This window comes from Phocoena phocoena, chromosome 11, assembly GCF_963924675.1.
Source record: "Phocoena phocoena chromosome 11, mPhoPho1.1, whole genome shotgun sequence".
Taxonomy (NCBI): Eukaryota; Metazoa; Chordata; class Mammalia; order Artiodactyla; family Phocoenidae; genus Phocoena; species Phocoena phocoena.
The window spans coordinates 3,025,150-3,045,026 of NC_089229.1; the positions used below are offsets into that span (position 1 = coordinate 3,025,150).

Below are 19,877 nucleotides of genomic sequence, written 5' to 3' on the forward strand. Positions count from 1 at the left end.
AATGGAACTGTTTTCATAATTTCATTTTTGAATCGTACACTGCAAGTGTATAGACACATAACTGGTGTTTCTACCTTGACCTTCTATCCCACAACCTTGGGTGAACTCATTTGTTGGCTTTCATAATTTTTTAGTAGATTTCTTTGGATCTTCTACATACAGATCATGTCACCTGCAAAGGGAGGTAGTTTACTTCTTCATTTCCATTCTCAATGTCTTTTGCTTCACTTTCTTGCCTAACTGCCCAGGCTAGAACCAGTACAATGTGGAACAGAAGTGCGGTGCGCACACATCCGTGTCTTGCTGCTAATCATAAGGGGAAAGCATTCAGTCTTTCCCATTAAGCATGACGTTAATTGTGGGTGTTTCATGGACGCTCTTTATTAGAGAGGAAGTTCTTCAATTTCCAGTTTGTTGAGTGTTTTTATCGTGAAAACGTGTTGGATTTTGTCAAAAAGCTTTTTCTGTGTCAATCATTCTGAGATGATTGCGTTGTTTTGTCTTTCAATCTGTTAGTATAGTGTATTACACTGACTGATTTTTTCCTATGTTGAACCAACCTTGAATTCCTGACATAAATCCCATTTGTTCTTTTACTATGCTACTACATTCAGTTTCTTAGTATTTCGTTGAGGACTGTTACATCTATCTTCATAAGGAGTACTAGTCTCTGGCTTTCTTTCCTTGTGATTCTTTGTCTCCCATTTTGGTATCAGGATAATGCCTCATTGAATGAACTGAAAATCGTTTCCCCTCTTCTGTTTTTGGAAGAGTTTGTGAAGGAGCGGTGTTAATTCTCTGTTAAATGTGGGTAGAATTCACCAGTGAAGTCATATGATCCTCGGCTTTTCTTTGTTGGAATTTTTTAAATTACTAATTTAATCTCCTATATACATTGTTCTTGTATATATCCATGTAGATATTGACAAATAAATGTACATATTATACTGTATTATATTACATTATATTGAGAGAGAGAAACTTATTTTAAGGAACAGGCTCACACAATAATGGGGAATGGCAAGTCTGAAACTTGTAGGACAGGCCAGCAGGCTGGAAGCTCAGGCAGGATTTCTATGTCTTAACAAGAATTTCTTCTACTTCAGGAAATCTCAGTCTTTGCTCTTAAGGCCTTCAACTGATTAGATAAGGTCCACCCATATTAGGCAGGGTAATCTGCTTTATTCAAAGACTACTAATTTAAATGTTAATCACATCCAGAATATACCTTCACAGCAGTATCTACACTGGTGTTTGACCAAATACGTAGGCATCACAGCCTAGTCGAATTTATACAAAATTAACCATCACAGTCAGTTTTGGTAATTTGTGCCCTTCTAGGAACATCTCCTTTCCGTCCACATTCTCGAATTTGGAGAGTTGCTCACAGTATTTCCTTAGTGCTGTTTATCTCTAAAAGCACTCATAACTTTAGTCATTTGAGTCTTCTCCCCTCTTCTCCTAGGTCAGTCTAGCTGAAGGCTTGCCAACATTTTGTTGGTATTTTTGAGGAACCAACACTGGCTTTATTGATTTTTCTCCACTGTTTTGTATCCTCTACCTCATTTACTTTGTTCTAGTCTTTATTTCCTTCCTTCTGCTTGTTTTGGCTTTTATTTGCTCTTCTTTTTCTAGTTTCTGAAATTGCAAACTCCAGTTAATGACTTGAGATGTCCTTTTTTAATATAAGTATCTCTTGGAGCACTGCTGTAGCTGCATGCCATGAGTTTGGGTATGTTGTGTTTTCATTTTCATTCATCTCAAAGTAATTTTCCTTGTGATATCTTCTCTGACACATTGCTTCTTTTTTTTAAAATCTTTTTTTTTTAATTTATTTTTGGCTGTGTTGGGTCTTTGTTGCTGTGTGTGGGCTTTCTCTAGTTGCGGCGAGCGGGAGCTACTCTTCGTTGTGGTGCGCGGGTTTCTCATTGCGGCGGCTTCTCTCGTTGTGGAGCACAGGCTCTAGGTGCGCGGGCTTCAGTAGTTGTGGCACGTGGGCTCAGTAGTTGTGGCTCGTGGGCTCTAGAGTGCAGGCTCAGTAGTTGTGGCGCACTGGCTTAGTTGCTCTGCAGCATGTGGGATCTTCCCAGACCAGGGTTCGAACCCGTGTCCCCTGCACTGGCAGGCGGATTCTTAACCACTGAGCCACCAGGGAAGCCCCCACATTGCTTCTTTATGGTTGTGTTCTAAAATCTCCACATATTTGTCAAATTCTTCAAATCTCCTTCTGTTACTGATATCTAATTTAATGTCTGTGTGGTCAGAGAACAGTTTGTATGACTTCCACCGTTTTAACTGTACTGGCGCTCGTTCTATGGTCTAGCGTATTGTCTGTCCTGGAGAATGTTTCGTGTGCACTTGAGAAGAATGTGAGCCTGCTGTGATGGGGTGCACTGCTCTGTACATGTCTGTTAGGTCTAGGGGTTTTCAGGTGCTTAGTTTTCTTTCTTGTTGATCTTCTGTCTAGTTTTCCTACCCATTATTGAAAGGAGTGTGTCACTGTGTTTTAAAAAGACGTTTTTTAAGTGCTTAATGACTTTGGGAAATGTTTAGTAGATATTAAACAAAAAGCAATACTAGAATGTGCATGCATAATATAACTGCTGCAGTGTAAAAAGTATGTTGACAAAAGACCAGAAGGAAATTAACAAAACGTGCCAATGGCGGCTTCTGGGACAAGCAGCTATACCGTTAATGAGTTTTCCAATTTTTCAATCAGTCCATTATTTTGACCATCATCAAGATGTTTTTAAGTAGAAAATCTGACTACACACACGTCACGGGCTACGCAAGCATACAGCCCGCTCCTGTCATTTCAGGGGCTGCCAAACAGCAGCCCCACCCTCTGGTTCTGACCCACTGGCGTTGCCAGGGCCCTCTGCTCTCCACTTCCCCCACATGGAACAGAACTGCCACAGGAAGCCTCCTGTATGCAGATGCGCTCGTTTCTGTCTTTAAAATGTTTCTGAGACGAGCTGTGGACCCCAAAAGTACATCAGGTGGGAGGAACACCAAAGGAAGCCAGGTAAGGATGCATTTAAAAGCAGCCTTGGTTCATGTAACACATGGAGAAAACAAAGTGCAAGGAGGGAAAACTTAAATGCAAACAAGGAAAATTAAAACAACTGTAACTTATCAATGAGAAATGAGCAACAGCTCTTCTCTCCCTGTCACTCGAAGCCCAATTCATACTGACAGTGGAAAAGGCAAAAGAATGGCGGCGCCACTGGCATTCAGCTGACAGCAAACTCCCGGCACCACTTCTGCTCTGTGTCCCGACTGGTTGGCATCACTTCTCCTCTGCGCCCCTTGCCAACCGCACACCAAATCCAATTCCAGCATCCCAATCTCCAGGAACCACGTGCTAAAATGTCTTCTCTGGGCAAAATTAACCTGTTTAAAAACAACCTGTGCTTTTGAGATTCTGATTTACAAACAGGAACATAAAAATAAATACTGTGGGGCTTCCCTGGTGGCGCAGTGGTTGAGGGTCTGCCTGCCGATGCAGGGGACTCGGGTTCGTGCCCCAGTCCGGGAGGATCCCACATGCCACGGAGTGGCTGGGCCCATGAGCCATGGCCGCTGAGCCTGCGCGTCCGGAGCCTGTGCTCCGCAACGGGAGAGGCCACATTAGTGAGAGGCCTGTGTACCGCAAAACAAATAATAATAAATAAGTAAATAAATACCCGTGATGTTCATAAGTAAATACACTGTTTATGCCAGTCACTTTCTGTATTAGCTTTCAAGAGTAATTTATTTTACGAGAAAATGACATATAAAAATCAAATCAATCAGAGCTTACACATGCTGATAATGAAAATCAATTGTAAAATACTCCTCATCTTCCAAAATTCGTCACCGGCATTCGTCCCATGCGCCCAACCCTCATTCAGTCCGTCCAAAGAGCTGGTCCAAAGTGTCAGAGTAGTTTCTAAGTCTAAGTAGCACAGAGGATGGGGAGGGGGTGCTTCTCCGTTTTTCGCTGTGCTGAAATTACTTGGTTCAAGTAAAATATGTCTCTACTTAAACTGTGGGACTCAAGGTGACCGAATAATGGCTCTTAATCTTAAATCACATTTAACATTGCTCAAAGGAACATGGCAGTCCCTGTTTGAAAAATACAGGCTTTACTTAAAACTTGCACCACGCCTGGGGGGAAGAAAACTAAAAAAATCCAACAACAGGAGAAGGTTTCATGAACTATGCTACATTATCTCAACAGAATATTATGTGCAGGAGGTGGAAACGATCTTTACAAAGACTTCTTAATAATATAGGGATGAGCTTATGTTACAAGGTTAAATGGGGAAAAGGCATGAAACGATTTTATACATAATGTGCTCTGAACTACATAAATACGACACACGGCGAAAAGACTCAGGAGCTCTGCCCAAACGGCTGTCCTCCCCGGGCGCTGCCGCGGGCCCGCGCCCCGTCTCCAGGCTGGCCTGATGGGGACACACAGGCACAGACACCAGCAAGGGATGACCAGCGAGCAGCCGTCGGGGGCCCCAATGCAAAGGGCGGTGGGAAACGCGGCCGGCTCAAGGCTAGAGGGGCCCTCCTTCCTTCCAGCACAAACCAAGACGTCAGGACCCCCGGGCTCAGCGGAGCTTAGAGAGAAAGAAACCGGACCCAACCCTGCGCTTCCCAGCCGGGAGCCGCACCTCGCCACACGGAGCCCTCCTCCGCCTCTGAGCCTCGGAGTACGGCACCCTCCCAGAATGACGCTCAGCTCCTGGGCTCCCCGCGCTGGCCTCAGCACCGCTTGCGTGGCCATCTTCTCCCGCCTCCGCCTCTGGACAGCCCGCACACCGTGACCCCACCTCCGGGGTCCCAAGAGCTCTCCTGACCTCCGTCCCCAGCCGTGCCTTGGGGGGGACAGGCACCTCCAGGGCCCACCCAAGACCATGGGCCCCATCCCGAGGTCAGTTGGGGATTTGTTCCACACTTACTTGGAGAGGCTGTGGCTGGCGGTGGTGCACGTGCATGTGTCTGTGTGTGCCCGAGTGTGCATGCACGTGTGCGTGCACCAAACTTGCATTTTGAAGACACTGTGTCCCAGGAGGAGACCTGGGCTGCTGGCAGCCCCAGGAGGCCAGTCGGGCCGCTGCACGTGTGTGTGTGTGTGTGTGTGTGTGTGTGTGTGTGTGTGTGTGTGTATGTGTGTGGGAGTGTGTGTGGTGAGGGTTACGGAAGGCAAAGGGAGTCTCTTTGAGTCTCTAACTGAAGGCACCACTTGAACACAGATTCTCTTTCCTCCAGCTTTTCTCTCTTCTGGACAATTAACATCACGGTCGTGTCCCTTCGTCCTAGCTTGCTGACCATTCAGACAAACGCACAATGGATCGCCTGGGCCTTACAACGTAAGTTGCTGCTAGACTCATTAAGGCAAACTTATTTACCACATTAATTAAACGGTCTATTTAACACGGAATATCAGTTCTCTAATCACATGTCAGTTGAACTTCTTCTTTCAATTAACAGCTCTGAAGTCTACTGACAGAGGTCCTGCTGTTCTAGGATCCTTAAGAACATTTTCATTATCTGTCAGATGAGAGAGGGAGAAGCAGAGAGGCAGGAGCGCTCTCAGGGGCGACCTGTCCCTGCTGAAGAGATGAGGGGGAGCAGCCCGTGCCCGCTGGCTGCTTGGCAATGAAGAGACTCCCACGAAATGGTCAGTGCTGGGAGAGGGGCGGCCACAAAGTGGACCAAGTGGGTACCTTCTCGTCCTCAGAGGATCACACCTGCCCCGGAGCCAACCTCACCCTCCAGATTACAACAACGATGGAATCGAAGCTGACCAGAAGCTGAAATGGCGAAAACACAAGCGAAAAAACCAACAAACACCAAGGCAGGAAGGTTCGCATGAAGACAAAGTAGTATCAGTTTTAAAAAAAACTGCTACAGCTGAAGAGTAAACCCCTCCCGTGGCATTTAGATTTTATCCATAGATGAATTAAAAAGTAGACCCTGCACACGTGTTGTCAGAATTGTTTTTAACCTTGAAATATATAAGTACCGCGCGCTAACCGATTGCGCCACTGGAGCTCCTAACCTTGAAATATAAACCAGGCGAAGGTAGGTTACAGTCGGCTGCTGCAACATAAATGCAAGAAAAAATACGCAGTACTCACAGAGAGACAGCACGACCCGACCTAAATGTCCATTAAACCAGTCATTTTGCGTGTAATTAATATTTCCATAAAGTCAAATGCTACTAGTGTATCAGAAGCAGAAAGGTGACGAACTGCTGCGCAAATGCAATGGAAGAAGATTCGGTTTTTAGCTTGTAAGCAAAACATTCAACTAATATTCTGCCACCTTAACCTTACCCATCTCAATCGAAACCGTTAAAGCCAGCGCTCTGATAGCCATTAACACAAAACTACACTCCCCATATATACCGCACTTCTCCTCATGTCTTAGTAAAAGGAAGATATTAATAATAATAACTGCATCTTAATGTCTTCAGTAGTCGGGCATGTGGATTTAAAGACTTTTTGAAAGCTGGCATCAATGAGAAAACTACTATCCTCTAATATCCGTTGTCATTAATAACAGTAAAACTAATAGCAATTTTCAGTGCTGGCAGAACTATGCACAGCAACATCGTAAGGCCACTGAAGGCCATGTTTAACGTTTGTGAGAAGAAAACATCATGATATGGTCTTACCTATGTATTCGCAGATGAAGACTACAAAGAAAGGGGTGACGAGGTCATTTATCCCCTGAACGTATCCACTGGCAGGGTGACGTATGGCCCATATAAACAATATCCTTTCGAAAATCTGAAAGAAAATTGAACAGCTGGTGAAGCAAAACGTGAACGCATCAGAAACTTTTAAATGTACACATTCTTAAAATATACACTATCAATACTTTTCGATCTCTAATACGAAAATACCAATGGGTTTCATTCTTTTGTAAAATTCCAGTTATCTTAATTTTTTATAGACTCACAAGCAATATGGAGTACGTCACCAACCCCTGGGCTCAGTCCCACCCCACGAGCTGGCTCCCACAAAAGATGCTCTCTGCTCCTCCAAGCCCCTTGGGTAACCAGCCAGCCTATCAGTGAAGGAGACAGGGATGGAGGGACAGAGGGATGGATGGGCAGGGGGTGGACGCATGCATGAACGGGCACACGGATGGATGGAAGGGTGCGTGGGAGGGAGGGAGGGAGGGAATGGATGGATGGATGCTCTAAATTTCCCACATATGATTTTTTTTTATTGCGGTTATCATTGACATATAACAGTATGTTAGTGTCAGGTGTACAACATACGGTTCAATATTTGTAAATGCTCTATTGGGAAATGACCACCATAATAAGTCTAGTTAACATCCATCACCGTACACACGTTACACATTTTTTTTCTTGTGATGAGGACTTTTAAGATTTAGTTTCTTAGCAACTTTCGAAGACGGGATACAATATCATTAACTGTACTCTCCGAGCTGTACGCTACAGCCCTAAGACTTTTTGTTTCATTCTGACCCCATTCACCCATGTCACACACACACCCCAACCCTCACCTCTGGCAACCACCAATCTGTTCTCTGCATCTCTGAGCTTGGTTGGTTTTTTTAATGGATTTTCTTTCAGATTATTTCCCACGATATTGAATAGCTCATTATGAGATACTGAATCCAGCTGCCTGTGCTATACAGCAAATCCTTGTTGCTTGTCTGCTTTACGTACAGTAGTCTGTACCTCTTAATCCCATACTCCTAATTTATCCCTCCCCCTCCCTTCCCCTTTGGTAACCGTAGGATTGTTTTCTATGTCTGTGAGTCTGTTTTGTTTATGGATTCACGTGTATTACTTCTTGGACTCCACACGTCAGCGACATGACAGACGTCCTCTTAAGCCCCCGGAGAGCGATCAGCATCCAGAGGCCAGCGTCTTCCGTCACCCCTGCCCCCACCAGCCATCTGACAACCCGGGGGCCGCCTCTCTCCCGACCGCTACGACACTCACTCACGCCACCCTCTCCTCCACCTTCCTTCAGGAGAGGGATCTCGCCAGGCGCAACACAGTGCCCTCAGCCACGTGCACGCGCACATGGCTTAAAGAGCGTCGCCGGCTCCACCCCCCGCCCCCTCCCCACCCAACACACACACACACACACACACACACACACACACACACACACACACACGGCGCCTCCGTGTCCGGCCCCTGCCAAACGGTCCTCTCCTCCTCTCCGCCCAGCTCCCAGATTCCAGCTGCGCTGAGCCCGCCAGGCTGACACCTCCTGCCGGACTCGCTGCCTAGAGAGCCTGTCCCTCCCCTGTTTACCTGGCTTCCAGCTAAGCCCCAGCCCCTCGATGGAGACTGTGCTGACCCCCTGTGCCCCCCAGCCTGCTGGGAGAGCCACGCGCTGCCTGCTTGGGAGCCTCCCCGGGTCCCCCACCCGGCAGAGCGTCCCTACTGAGCCGAACCGCCCCCCTTTGTGATGCACCCACCGCCAGCTCCCCGACCCCGGGCTCCTGCCACGGGGCCAGGCCTCGCCGCCCTCCTGGGCCTCCCACCAGCGCAGCCTGGACCAGCGAGCGTGCCAACAGACGATGACTCACATCATTTCCAAACGGGCCAAGCTTGCAAAGCCGAGCATGTTTGTACCCACGGAGGTCAACCCCTCCCAATACTGCCTACATTCCTACACATCACCGGGCCTGTGGTCTAGACGCCCAAGTCACCACCAGCTCCGGCATTTACAGCGAGGGGAGGTCAACCAGGCACGAGCGGCCCTAGATCCCAGGCCACCGCCCAAACCCCAGCCTAGCTCTCGTCCACTGGGGTTCTTCCAACTGAGCCGCAACGGAACCACCCGCTCATCAGGTGGCAGCTCGGCCCAGCACCTGTAACAGGGGACCCGGTAAATGTCTGCTGAGTGAGCAACACGTGCGTGCTCTCTATCCATACACACCTGTCATGTTAAGTCAACAGCTTTCCAGCCAGAACCGAATATTTAAGTAAGATCAGAAGACCAAAATCATTCAGCGACGTTCGCCATTTGCTGCCTCCCACGGACAGCACTACGCGGTGAGTCCTCACGCTGCAGCAGCGGGCTCACCCCCCTCGGGGATGCGGGGAGCAGCACCCCACAGCCAGGGTGGCGGGCAGCCGAGAGGACACGAGCAGGCGGGCTCCTTGCGGGGGGACCCCTCTTGGGCCCCAGCACTTCTCAGTCACGGGTCAGACATGCAGCAGCCACGGCCCCGCCCGGCCGCGTGTACACGAGGAAAGCCCAGGGACGGGCGGCAGGGCTGCGCGTGCAGGGGGCGGCCTGGGTGCGGACAGGCTGGGAGGGTAAGGCACCCTCGGCCCAGGCCCCGCTGGCAGGAGGACCCCAGGACTGCTCGTCAGGAAGCTCCGTAGGGGCCTGGAGCCCTGCAGGCCAGGAGCAGGGGAGGGTGGACGGGGGCTACACGCATCAGGCAGGAGCAGTGACAGGCAGGGGAGGCCCGGACGGCTGGCCACACGAGGGCAGGAGGGGCAGCGAAGGTCAGCTGAGCATCTCCTCGCTCACTGGGGCCCTGGCAGACCTCCCTCCAACGCTGCACAGTCTGCCAAAGATGACCGGCAGGCAGGGGGTCCACCTGCACACCTCCTGGGACGCCCGCCCCTGGAGTTTGAGCGGGGCCCTGTGACCTGCTTCTAACCAACCAATACAGCCAAGGGGACAGGATTACATCCAAAGATCATAACCCAGCCTGCCAGGAGACACTCTCCCCTGCTGGCTTCCGCGAAGCCAGCTTCTGAGCTATAGGCTGCACGTGCAAAGGGCCACGTGCCGAGGAACTGAGTGGGGCTGAGAGCCAGCAAGAACCCGAGACCCCCAGCTCTGCAGCCTACAAGCCCCCAGATTCTGCCAGCAGCCAGGGGCGTTTAGAAGCAGATCCTTCCCTAGGGGAGCCTCAGATGAGGCTGTGGCCCAGAGAGCACCTTGCGGAGATCCTGAGCTAAGACCTGCCCAGACTCCTGAGCCGCAGAAACTTTGAGACAACAAATGTGAATAAATGTGTGTTATTTTAAGGCACTAGGTTTGTGGCAATGCTGTTATGAAGCAAGACATAACTAATACAGAGGAGACAACTGAGGCACAGAGGAGTTAAGCAACTTCCCCAAAGTCACACAGCCTATGAGCAGCAGAGCCAGAATTCCACCTTGCTGGTCTGACTAAATGGGGGCCTTGTACAGCCTAGAAAGGGCCACCACTGCTATGCTTTAGGACAAAACAGTTGTTTTCATACATGAATCGAAAAAGAAGAGAAGACCAAGAAATGAGAATTTTATAGTAAGAAAGACACAGAAAAGACTATGAGCTCCTGTTGAGGAAAGTCTGCATCAGATCTATCTGCACCTGCCTGAGGTCCAGCAGGGAGCCGTCCATGCAGCAGGGGTTTGGTGTGTGTGTGTGTGTGTGTGAGAGAGAGAGAGAGAGAGAGAGCGCACATGTGGATTGAAGGACACGCCAGAGCTCGGAGCACAGAGACCTCCCCTCCTTTGCAATCTCATCCTCCTGGCAAGCGGTAATTTAAGCCATGGGAGTCCGTTAACAAGCCTCACACTTTCAGAGGGCTTGTGACACACACACACACACACACACACACACACACACACACACACACACACTTCTAAACCTGCTCACAAGCATGAATGCCATTTTGCCCTCGGCGGCCCTGGCACCAAGAGAAGCCATTTGGCACAGATGACGTGGCCGGCTTTACCCTGGGAGGAATGGCCGGGGCGCTCGAGTCTTGTCCAGTGCAAACAATTCAGCGCCTGTGCAGGCGACTGGAATGGACTGTTCCTGGTGCCGGGAAAGGCCTGAGACAGCTGCAGGGGGGCTAGGCTGGCCGGGGCTCCTACTCAGGCCCAAAGCAAAGCCTCCACTGGTCCACCTTCTCCTGTGGGGAGTCCAGAGCAGGCTGTCCTGAGATGAACTAGTTCCCCCGAACACTCCACAAGGAACCCAAAGAGAGAACCCCAGAACCATCAGTCCCCGGAGCCAGGCTGCAGGGCATGGGCGGGGGGCCGGGGGGGGCACGCTGAGCATCCCCCTCAAGGAACAGGCAGAGGTCAGGCACGTCCACGGCGCCGTCCACAAGGAGAGAAAGCAGCCATCTAGGCCTCCAGCAGCTGGCACCAGCCTTGATGTTAAGGCAATTGGAAAGGGTGCATCGTATCATTTTGAGGAAGAATGCAGAGTTCAGAGCTCCTATCAGCTAGGGCAAGCTGTCGGCTCAAATCCCTTCGACTGGACTCTACTTGATCTCTCTGGATAACCTGGAAGTTATATTTTTACAACTTTAACCCCAGTAATGTGTAAATAAAGGGCCGGGTGGCTCAAGCATAAAACGAAAGCGGCTTCTAAGGCGGCAGGCAGGCTGCGGCAGCGAGAAGAGCACGTCCCTGGAGGTCTGCAAACCAGGTGCAAATCCCGGCTCTGCCACCACAGAGACGTGGCTTTGGGGCCATGAGGCCCTGAGGTCAGGCCTAGATCGCACGGGCAGCACCGTGCCCCCCAGACACCTCCATCCCTCACCTAGGCCCCCGCGGCAGGCCCAGCGGCCCCCGGTCTCCTGGCTGGTCACCCTGCTGACTCCTGTACTCACCATCCCGTGGAGCGGCGCAGGGGCTGCTGAGATGCGAACACATCAGGTCACACGTCCAGCCCCGGGGCTTCCCTGACTCTGAGGGAAAAAGCAGACCCCTAGCCGTGACTCCACCACCCCTCTTGGCCTCCACCGGGTCCCCTCACACTGCGCCCACTTCTGTCTCTACCTCGGGGCCTTTGCACTTACTTGTTCCTTCCTCCTGGAATGCCCTTCTCCTAAACTTCCCATGGCCACCATGATTTTCAGTATAAGATCTTAGCTCAAACCCTTCTCGTGGAAGACAGCATCCTTTACGCCCCATCGAGGCAGCAGATCCTCTTCCCCGCCCATTTCCACAGAAGCCCCGCCCGTTTCCACAGAAGCCCCGCCCATTTCCACGGAAACCCCGCCCCCCCCAGGCAGGGTCTTCTTCCATCTCGCTCACTTCTGTGCCCTCGGTCCTAGCGAGTGGCTGAATGGAGCTCCACTGGCTGAATGGACGTGTATATGAGTAAGGTCCCCCACCCTCCATTTTCAGCCCTCGCTCCCCTCTGTTCTGTAAGCTCTCTGCCATCGGGGGGCACCTGGACCTTCCCGCCTGGGGTCTCTCTGGACAGACGACACCCGGGGTGTCTCCTGGATTTGGGACTGGCTTTTCCCATTCTGTTTCTCCATCAAGCAGTGCTCCAGACCTGGCTCCTCAGATGCCAACCAGTCAGGACCTCAAGGTCCCCCACTTGTGTAAGATGGGAAATGGCCTGAGAGGGGAGACTTAGCTCCATGGAGGGGAAGGAGGTGGGGGTATTTGGTGCAGCGAGACTTCAGAGAGGAGGTGACGGCAAACAGGGCTATGAGGCTGACGAGGAGTTGTTCAGAGGGAAGGAGGCAACATGAGGAGCCTCCTAGAGAGCAGACAGACAGACAGACAGCCACGGCAAGAGGCAGCAGGATGGCACAGGGCTCAGGCGCCACGCGTGGCTGAGGATCGGGGTCAGCGGCCTTCGCAAGACGGCCTGGTTCCACGTACAGAGAACTTTCTGTTTATCCACACACAGGTCTCCCTGCTTCCAGGACACAAGTCAAGGACTGAGAGTGAACAGAATCTACCGCAGGAGGCCGGGCAAAGCACTTGTGACTGTCCGCCAGCACCGGGTCCGCGCGCCCTCCTCGGGGACCGTGCCACCTGCGAGCCGTCTCCATGCCCACCTGCCCCAATGCCACACAGGCACCCGGCCGCTGCCGAGACCTGGAGCCCTCACAGCTTCGACGCCAATAAATAACACCCCCGGTGGCTCTGACGCTTGCGTGCCCTTCACCTGCCATCTGCTCTGGGCAAGCGCTCCTACTTCCTCACGTAATCAGAGCCAGGAGGCTGCACCTAGAGCCTCTCGCCTTCTTGCATGTTATTTCCCTATAACAGTAGCTATTAATTTAGAAAGTAAGAACAACTCCCGTGCTTTATGCGTCTCTGGGCGGGAGAGGGGGAAGAAAAGGTAAACCACTTGCTTAAATCTCCTTCAGCCTCTCTCTTCCAAGAGCTTATGTTTGTCAGTTTCAAGGAGCAGCTTCCTCTCCCCCCAAATCACCCATCTCCATCCCTTCTACCCCTTTCACAAAGCAAGTATGTACATCCAAATTTAATACGCCCCATGCATAACATGAACAGTTCTCTAGATAGGATCAATGATTTAAGTATGGAATTTCAAATATTTTAGGAATCATGGGTCCGCTGTCATCCTCCTCTTAGGAAGTGATTAATAAGAAAAATTCAACCTGAGGTTTTCACAGATCACAAGGACCGATGGTAATGGACTTGCCGTGCTGAGGACACCAGGAGGCCGAGGCAGGCTCCACCCCAGACGAGCCAACCACCCGTCCCAGGCCCCGCACCTGCCCTCGCGGGCGAGTCCCCTGGCCCAGGCGTCCCCTCCAGCCCTGCTCTGGGACCAGCCACCCCAGCCCCAAACAGGAAGCAGCATCTGGCTGAGGGGCAGGCAGAAGCTGACGGACAGATGAGCCCCATCTAGACTCCCAAGGAAACTCCACTGACTGTAATAATGAAGAAGGGATCTCCATACAGACAGGATGCCTGGTGACACTGGGAAAACATGAACCCGAAAGGATGGGGGGGAACCCCGAGTCCTGCCCATAGCTGAGGGGGGCTGAAGGGAGGGCGCTGGCTGGGGCAGGGGCTGCAGGATCCGCAAGGCAGCGAGGCTCCCTCGTGCCCGTGGCCGTGCCCCGGGCCCCCTCAGCTCCAGCCTCCGGGACCCACGTGCCAAGACCACGTGTTCCGACGTCTGCCCCTTGCGTGCCCGCCCTGAGCTGTCCGGCTGGCTCAGCCTCCAAGCTCCGTCCGCTCCCATCCCTGCTCCCGGACTCTCTCCCCGGGTGCCAGTGAGACGGGAGCGGGACACTGGACTCGGTGGCCCCGGGAGACAGGGCTGCTGCAGGACGCCCGGCACAGACCTAAACCCATCGGCGGCACAGTTAACGTACTCATTAAAGGCTGTGGGCAGAGGCAGTCACGACAGACCAGGCTGTGACGCCGATTAGGAGGCCGCCGCCTGCCATCGGAAACCACAGCCGAGTTGCAAGGGTGCAGCGTTTCTTTTTCTTTGTTGTTTCCTTTTCTCTGACTGATTTATTCTGTACCTTTTGTCTTAAATCACTTCATAGGAGCATGCTTTGCTTTTGCTTTGAAATCACAAAAAGTAGCACTGATTCCAGCCGAAGTCACTTAGTGTCACTGAAAAACTCCCCCACCCATTAATCCGACATCATCCGCCCCGGGGTCCCCATTGCTTCCCTCTGGAAGCCCCTCGGCTCGTTTCCCAGCAAGGCCGCCACGCAGCCCGGGAAGGCGCTCCGACCGTGCGAGCACTTGGGCAGCAGCGTGAAGGGAGGGCTCCCCTGAGGTCACTGTGCCCTGCCCTCGCCGCCGTCATAACGAGCTCTCCCCAGATCAGACACGGAGACCCTGACGGAGGAACAGCAATCCCGGCCCCAGCGCAGAGCGGCCCGTGCTGAGGGACTTCTACACCTGCATCAAACAATGGCACGGTTATTTTGCAAAGAATGAACGCATGGAGCCATTTCTAAGCTTTTGCTCTCAGACTGGTTAAAAAACAAAACAAAACAAAACAAAACATAAGCCACTGATTGTGCACCGCTTTCCCCAAACTGTAACATGCTTTATGGGGTACGAGTTACACACAGGGTCCCCCGGCGTGTCTGCAGAGGCCAGCGGGGAGCACACTCTCTCCTCCTGCCCCGCCCCCTTCCCCGGGTCCCATCCGATTCTCCAGGGCCTCTGATACCGAGTCTCAGCTACAACGACAGAGAGGAACCTCACAAAGGACACCCACTCGTCCTTCCCCACCCAGGCCACCTCACCAAGCGGGCACAGCCCCAGGACGGCCGACGTGGGGACAGCCGGCTCCAGCCCCCTGCCGGGACCCCTGTCTCCAAGGGCCCCGACATGCCCAGATCCTCAGAGCAACTTCAGGCCCGGCTCAGAGGACAGACCAGAGCCGCTCTGAGTCCCCCAAGACAAAGTGGGAAGAGGTGATGGGTCATTGACATCAGGGGTCAAAAGCCAGCAGCCCCGGGCCAGGACTCCAGACGGAGGGGGACCCTGGGATGGCACAGGCTGGGCGGGCCACGCGGCAGGAGCCCAGTCTGCACCCTCCCTGCAGCCCCCCTGCAAGGACGAGCCCCCTCTAGCCAGGGCCGCAGGGCTTCATCGCGCAGTCAGCCCAGCACCCCGGGCCCAGGGGAAAGGCGGCGGCAGAGGCAGCCAGGCCACAGGTGCACCAGGGAGGGGTGCCGGCCAGCCGGGGATGCGGGCCTCCTGGCCGCAAGTGGCCGCAAGGCGCCCGAAGGCCCAGGTCAGGAAGAAGAGGCTTCCCAGACCGTGAGCCGGCTGGCCTCAGCAGCTCGGTGTCCCCTCCAAACTCGTGTCCCCACAGACGGCCCTGCCTCCAGGTCATCCTCCCCAAGGCCACGCACAGCGGGAGCAGGGTTGGCACCACACAAACGGATCCTGTGCCCCAGGGCCTCCACCGCATGCTGCCAAGGACGGAGCCCACCACAGTCACCACGTGCCCAGCAGTTGGCCACTGGCGCTTCTTCAGGGGCCACGGTCCCCACGGCTCGGTATGTCCAAAATCCAGGTATTTTATTAACAGCTGTCACAGGAGAGGTGAAAACAATGCATTCCCTTGCACAAGACTATTATTAGCAGACACAGGGGAGTTCAAGAAATAGCTAACACGGAGAGGGGGTCAGACCTGTCACAGCACGTTAACTCCCACTTAAATGAATGTGCTGTGGGTTTAAGTAGAGGTATTATCTGCCGATAAAGAAAGGATGACCTCCATGTGTGGATGTGTTTAATGAAAACACAGAACGATCCAAGACGGCTCTAGCGACGGATACGCACTGGTTATTATTCGCTCTTAAAGTTCTGTTGACATTCCTGACCTTCTTGTCTTTATTAGAGAGGAAGAATTCATCAAAAGTCATTCAAACTTTAAACTCTTCCTGAAGTATCTTTTCTACAACAGAGCAATTTATACTCAACGACAATAATTAAAATACTTACTACTATTACCATCAGGGCTAAAAAAAAAAATGAAAATGCGACAGGCATCCCCAGTTTGCTTGCCCAACTTCAGAAACCTGTGCGTCATGCCAGGTTTTTCCTAAAAAACTCCAGCGTTCTCCCACAGAGGGCTCTGGGGAGGGGCTCAGGAGGCCCCCTCCTGGCAGCTCTTTCTGTCCTCACTGTGTAAACCTTATCGCAGGCCCTCCACGTGCCTCCAAGGCAGGACCAGGATGGCAGTAACTCAGGGCACTCGGGGAGCTGAGATGTTTTGCATTCTAAGAAATGAAATATATTGAAATCGAAATTGAAAATGTCGCTGTGCTCGTGATTACTTAGGAAAAAAATCTGATTCCAGAAATGTGAAAACATCATAATTCTACCATATGCATCGGCAACACGACTTCACAGCGTATAGAGCACCGTGGAGTTAATTTCTACGAGAGGAGCTGCAAAATATACGGCTCTGTTGAGAAGATCTGCGGGATTTATATCTCCCGAGATCCAGGAGCCGTGTGGGCTCAGAAAGAAGAGATACTTACAACACAAGTGCTTGCAACAGGATTGAGGGAACCTTCCCCCGTACGAATTATGACATCTGATGAATGAAACAAGAATAACAGTCTATAACAAATCTAAAATGTAGATTAACAGGCACCCAGATACCACATAAAGTATACACTGAATATAGGTTTACAACACAATGAGTAACGCAGCACTCCCGGAAGCAAGCGGCAACGCCACAATTGGCTTGGGATTACTCCACCTTCACCTCCTTCAAATGTGGGGATTTACGTTCCACATCTCGTGCTCAAGCCAGTTGTCTGGATAGGTTAGCAAAGCACAGACGTCTCATCACACTCAAAACTGAAGTACAGAAAAGAAACAACACCTTCGAACAAAACATCACAGTGTCACACACGTCACCAGACCGAATATTCGGCACAGCTGATGGGACAACATATCAAAGCACAACTGAGGAATCAGACACTGGTCAGAGGGCATTTTTCCATTTAAAGAGAGGCCAAGCTTCCCCTCCTGGCGGTTCAGCACATGAGATGTTAAGACACTTAATCCCACGAGGCAGTAAAAAAAAAAAATCCATCCTGACCAATTTGGATTTATCTCGGGAATGTACAGTCGCCTCGATACTGGGAAGCCCACTGATAAAATCTACCATATCAACAGAATAAAGGAGCAAAGACCTATTCTCCTCTCGATGACACGTGGGAAAGGACATGATAAATCTCAACAGCAGTTTAGGATTTTAAAACTATGAGAAAAGCAAGGCACCAGCCTTAACATAAGGTATCTACAAAACCTACAGTAAATGTCCTGAGTCGAAAAAGAAATGTTAAAAGACTTCTTTAGAATCGGAATGACCCCGGGATGCCTGTTTTCACTACTAATATTCAATACTGTAGTGGAAGTCTTGGCCGGCAGGAAAAAAAAAAGCCAAGCATATATATACAGAACAGAAAGAAAAGAACGAAACTATCGTTATTCGTAAGTAATATGATTAACTTCTTTCAAAACTCAAATACACCTACACACAAAATATTAGAATTGATGAAAGAGATTAGTAAGTTTGCCAGATACAAAATTAACTTACAAAGGTCAGCTGCATTTCCATACACTGTCAATAAAAAATGAGACAATGCCACTAAAAATTTTAAAAACGCTATTTGCTTAAAACGTATCTAGGAATAAGTTTAGTAAGTTGTGTGTAATATATTTAAGGAGGTATGGTCGTTTAAAAGATCAGAATAACTAAATGCAAAAACAAAGTGTTAATTTTCTCCAACTGTTCGACAGATTCTATGTAATTTCTGAGATTTCTATGAAATACAACGATTTTAAATTTACCTCCAAAAGCAAAAGGTCATGAGTAGCCCAGAAACAAGAGCCAGGCCTGGGTGGCCTGTCCTACCAGACATCAAGACCATGTAACCAAGACAGGATGAAGATGGCACAGGGATGGGTGGACAGACCAGGGGAAGAGACGCCAGCCCAGAAGGAGCCCACACACAGCTGCTGTACGATAGCTCATGAGGGCAAGGGGCACAACCACTTATCCACGTGGGGGATTTTAAAAGAAATGGGGCTGCTGTGTCAAACTCCGTGCAAAGTCAATCCCAAATGGATTACGGTCCTAAAGGTAAAAGGCAAAACTCTAAAACTCTTAGAATATAAGATTTCTTTGAAATCGTGAGGTTGGAAAGGATGTCTCAGTACGCAAAAAGGCCTGATCATAAAGGAAAAGACCGCTGAACTGCCTTTGTTAAATTAGGAATTGCTGTTCACACCAAGGAGAGTGAAAAAACAGTCTACTAACTAAAAGAAGATATATGTATCCATATGTTTCCAAAAAAGAATGCGTATCCAGATTATATCAGGAACTCCTACAAATCAGGAGGATAAACTAACAAACAAAAAGATGCAGTAGAAAGAGGGGCAGAAGCATTTCCCAAGAGAGGAAATCAAATGGCCTAAGAAACCTAAGAAAAAATACTTAACATGATCAGCAGTGAAGGGATCGGAAGTGAACAGCACCCTGAGACCCAGGCAGTCAGGGAGCCTCTCAGTTTCACAGCTCCCAGTGCAGGGGAGGGGGCGGCACCGGGCACTCACCACCGGCCCCTGGGGCCACGCCCTGGTACACCCCCCAGAGAAACCCTCAGACCTGTGCACAGGGACTCGGAATGCTCACGGCAACATTCTGAGAAAAAGCACAAGAACGAACATAACCCAGATGCTTATCAACACTGCACTGGATCAATAAACCACAGAACACACGAGGGAATACTACGCAGCAGTGAAAATGAACTACACGACAAGCATCGGTGGATGGAGCTTAGAACCTTAACTCTGTAACATAAAGAGTGATGGCAAATGAGTACAGACAGCACAATTCCACTAAAAACAAAGATTAAAAACAGGCGAAACACACACACACAAACTCGTGTCATAAAACTATACGGGGGCTTCCCTGGTGGCGCAGTGGTTGAGAGTCCGCCTGCGGATGCAGGGGACGCGGGTTCGTGCCCCGGTCTGGGAAGATCCCACGTGCCGCGGAGCGGCTGGGCCCGTGAGCCATGGCCGCTGAGCCTGCGCGTCCGGAGCCTGTGCTCCGCAACGGGAGAGGCCACAACAGTGAGAGGCCCGCGTAACGCATAAAAAAAAAAAAAAAAAAAAAAAAAAACTATACGGAAAAGCAAGAGAATAATTAACCAAAATTCAAGGGAACAGTTACTTGGGGGACAGGGACACAGCTGCAGAGGGACAGAGAAGGGACCTCAATGACGCCAGTCTGGTTCTATTTCTTCAGCCTGACAGTGGGTATATGGAAGCTAATTTTTCATTTTTTCTTTAAATTGTACATATGTATTATAGAAATCTTTCTGCTTTATTTTACCATAAAACCAAAAGGACAAAAAATGGAAAGATCTATGGATTAGATCCCCAAAATATATATCAGAAGAGTTTAATGAACTGATTCTATAACAAATATGTATCTCTCAGGCTCTCACAAATGCATCCCCACCTCTGAAGAGAAAAAAAAAAAAAAAAAAGATGAATTATGAGACCGAACGAAGAGAGGAGGAGAAAGAAGACGCGGACTCGTGGAGCACTGAGCCCCGGCAGCGCCCCAGGCTCAGGG

General features: G+C 50.6%; 1 protein-coding gene across 3 annotated transcripts in view; it reads right to left on the bottom strand.

Annotated features, from left to right (window-relative positions):
- The window catches only part of TBC1D22A (TBC1 domain family member 22A), a 318,317-nt gene that overhangs the window by 176,035 nt on the left and 122,405 nt on the right, over positions 1 to 19,877 (bottom strand). For all 3 annotated transcript variants that reach the window (XM_065887138.1, XM_065887136.1, XM_065887135.1), the window contains one exon: positions 6,677 to 6,791. In XM_065887138.1, coding sequence (XP_065743210.1) covers positions 6,677 to 6,791 — 115 coding nt within the window. The remainder of the gene's footprint in view (positions 1 to 6,676; positions 6,792 to 19,877) is intronic.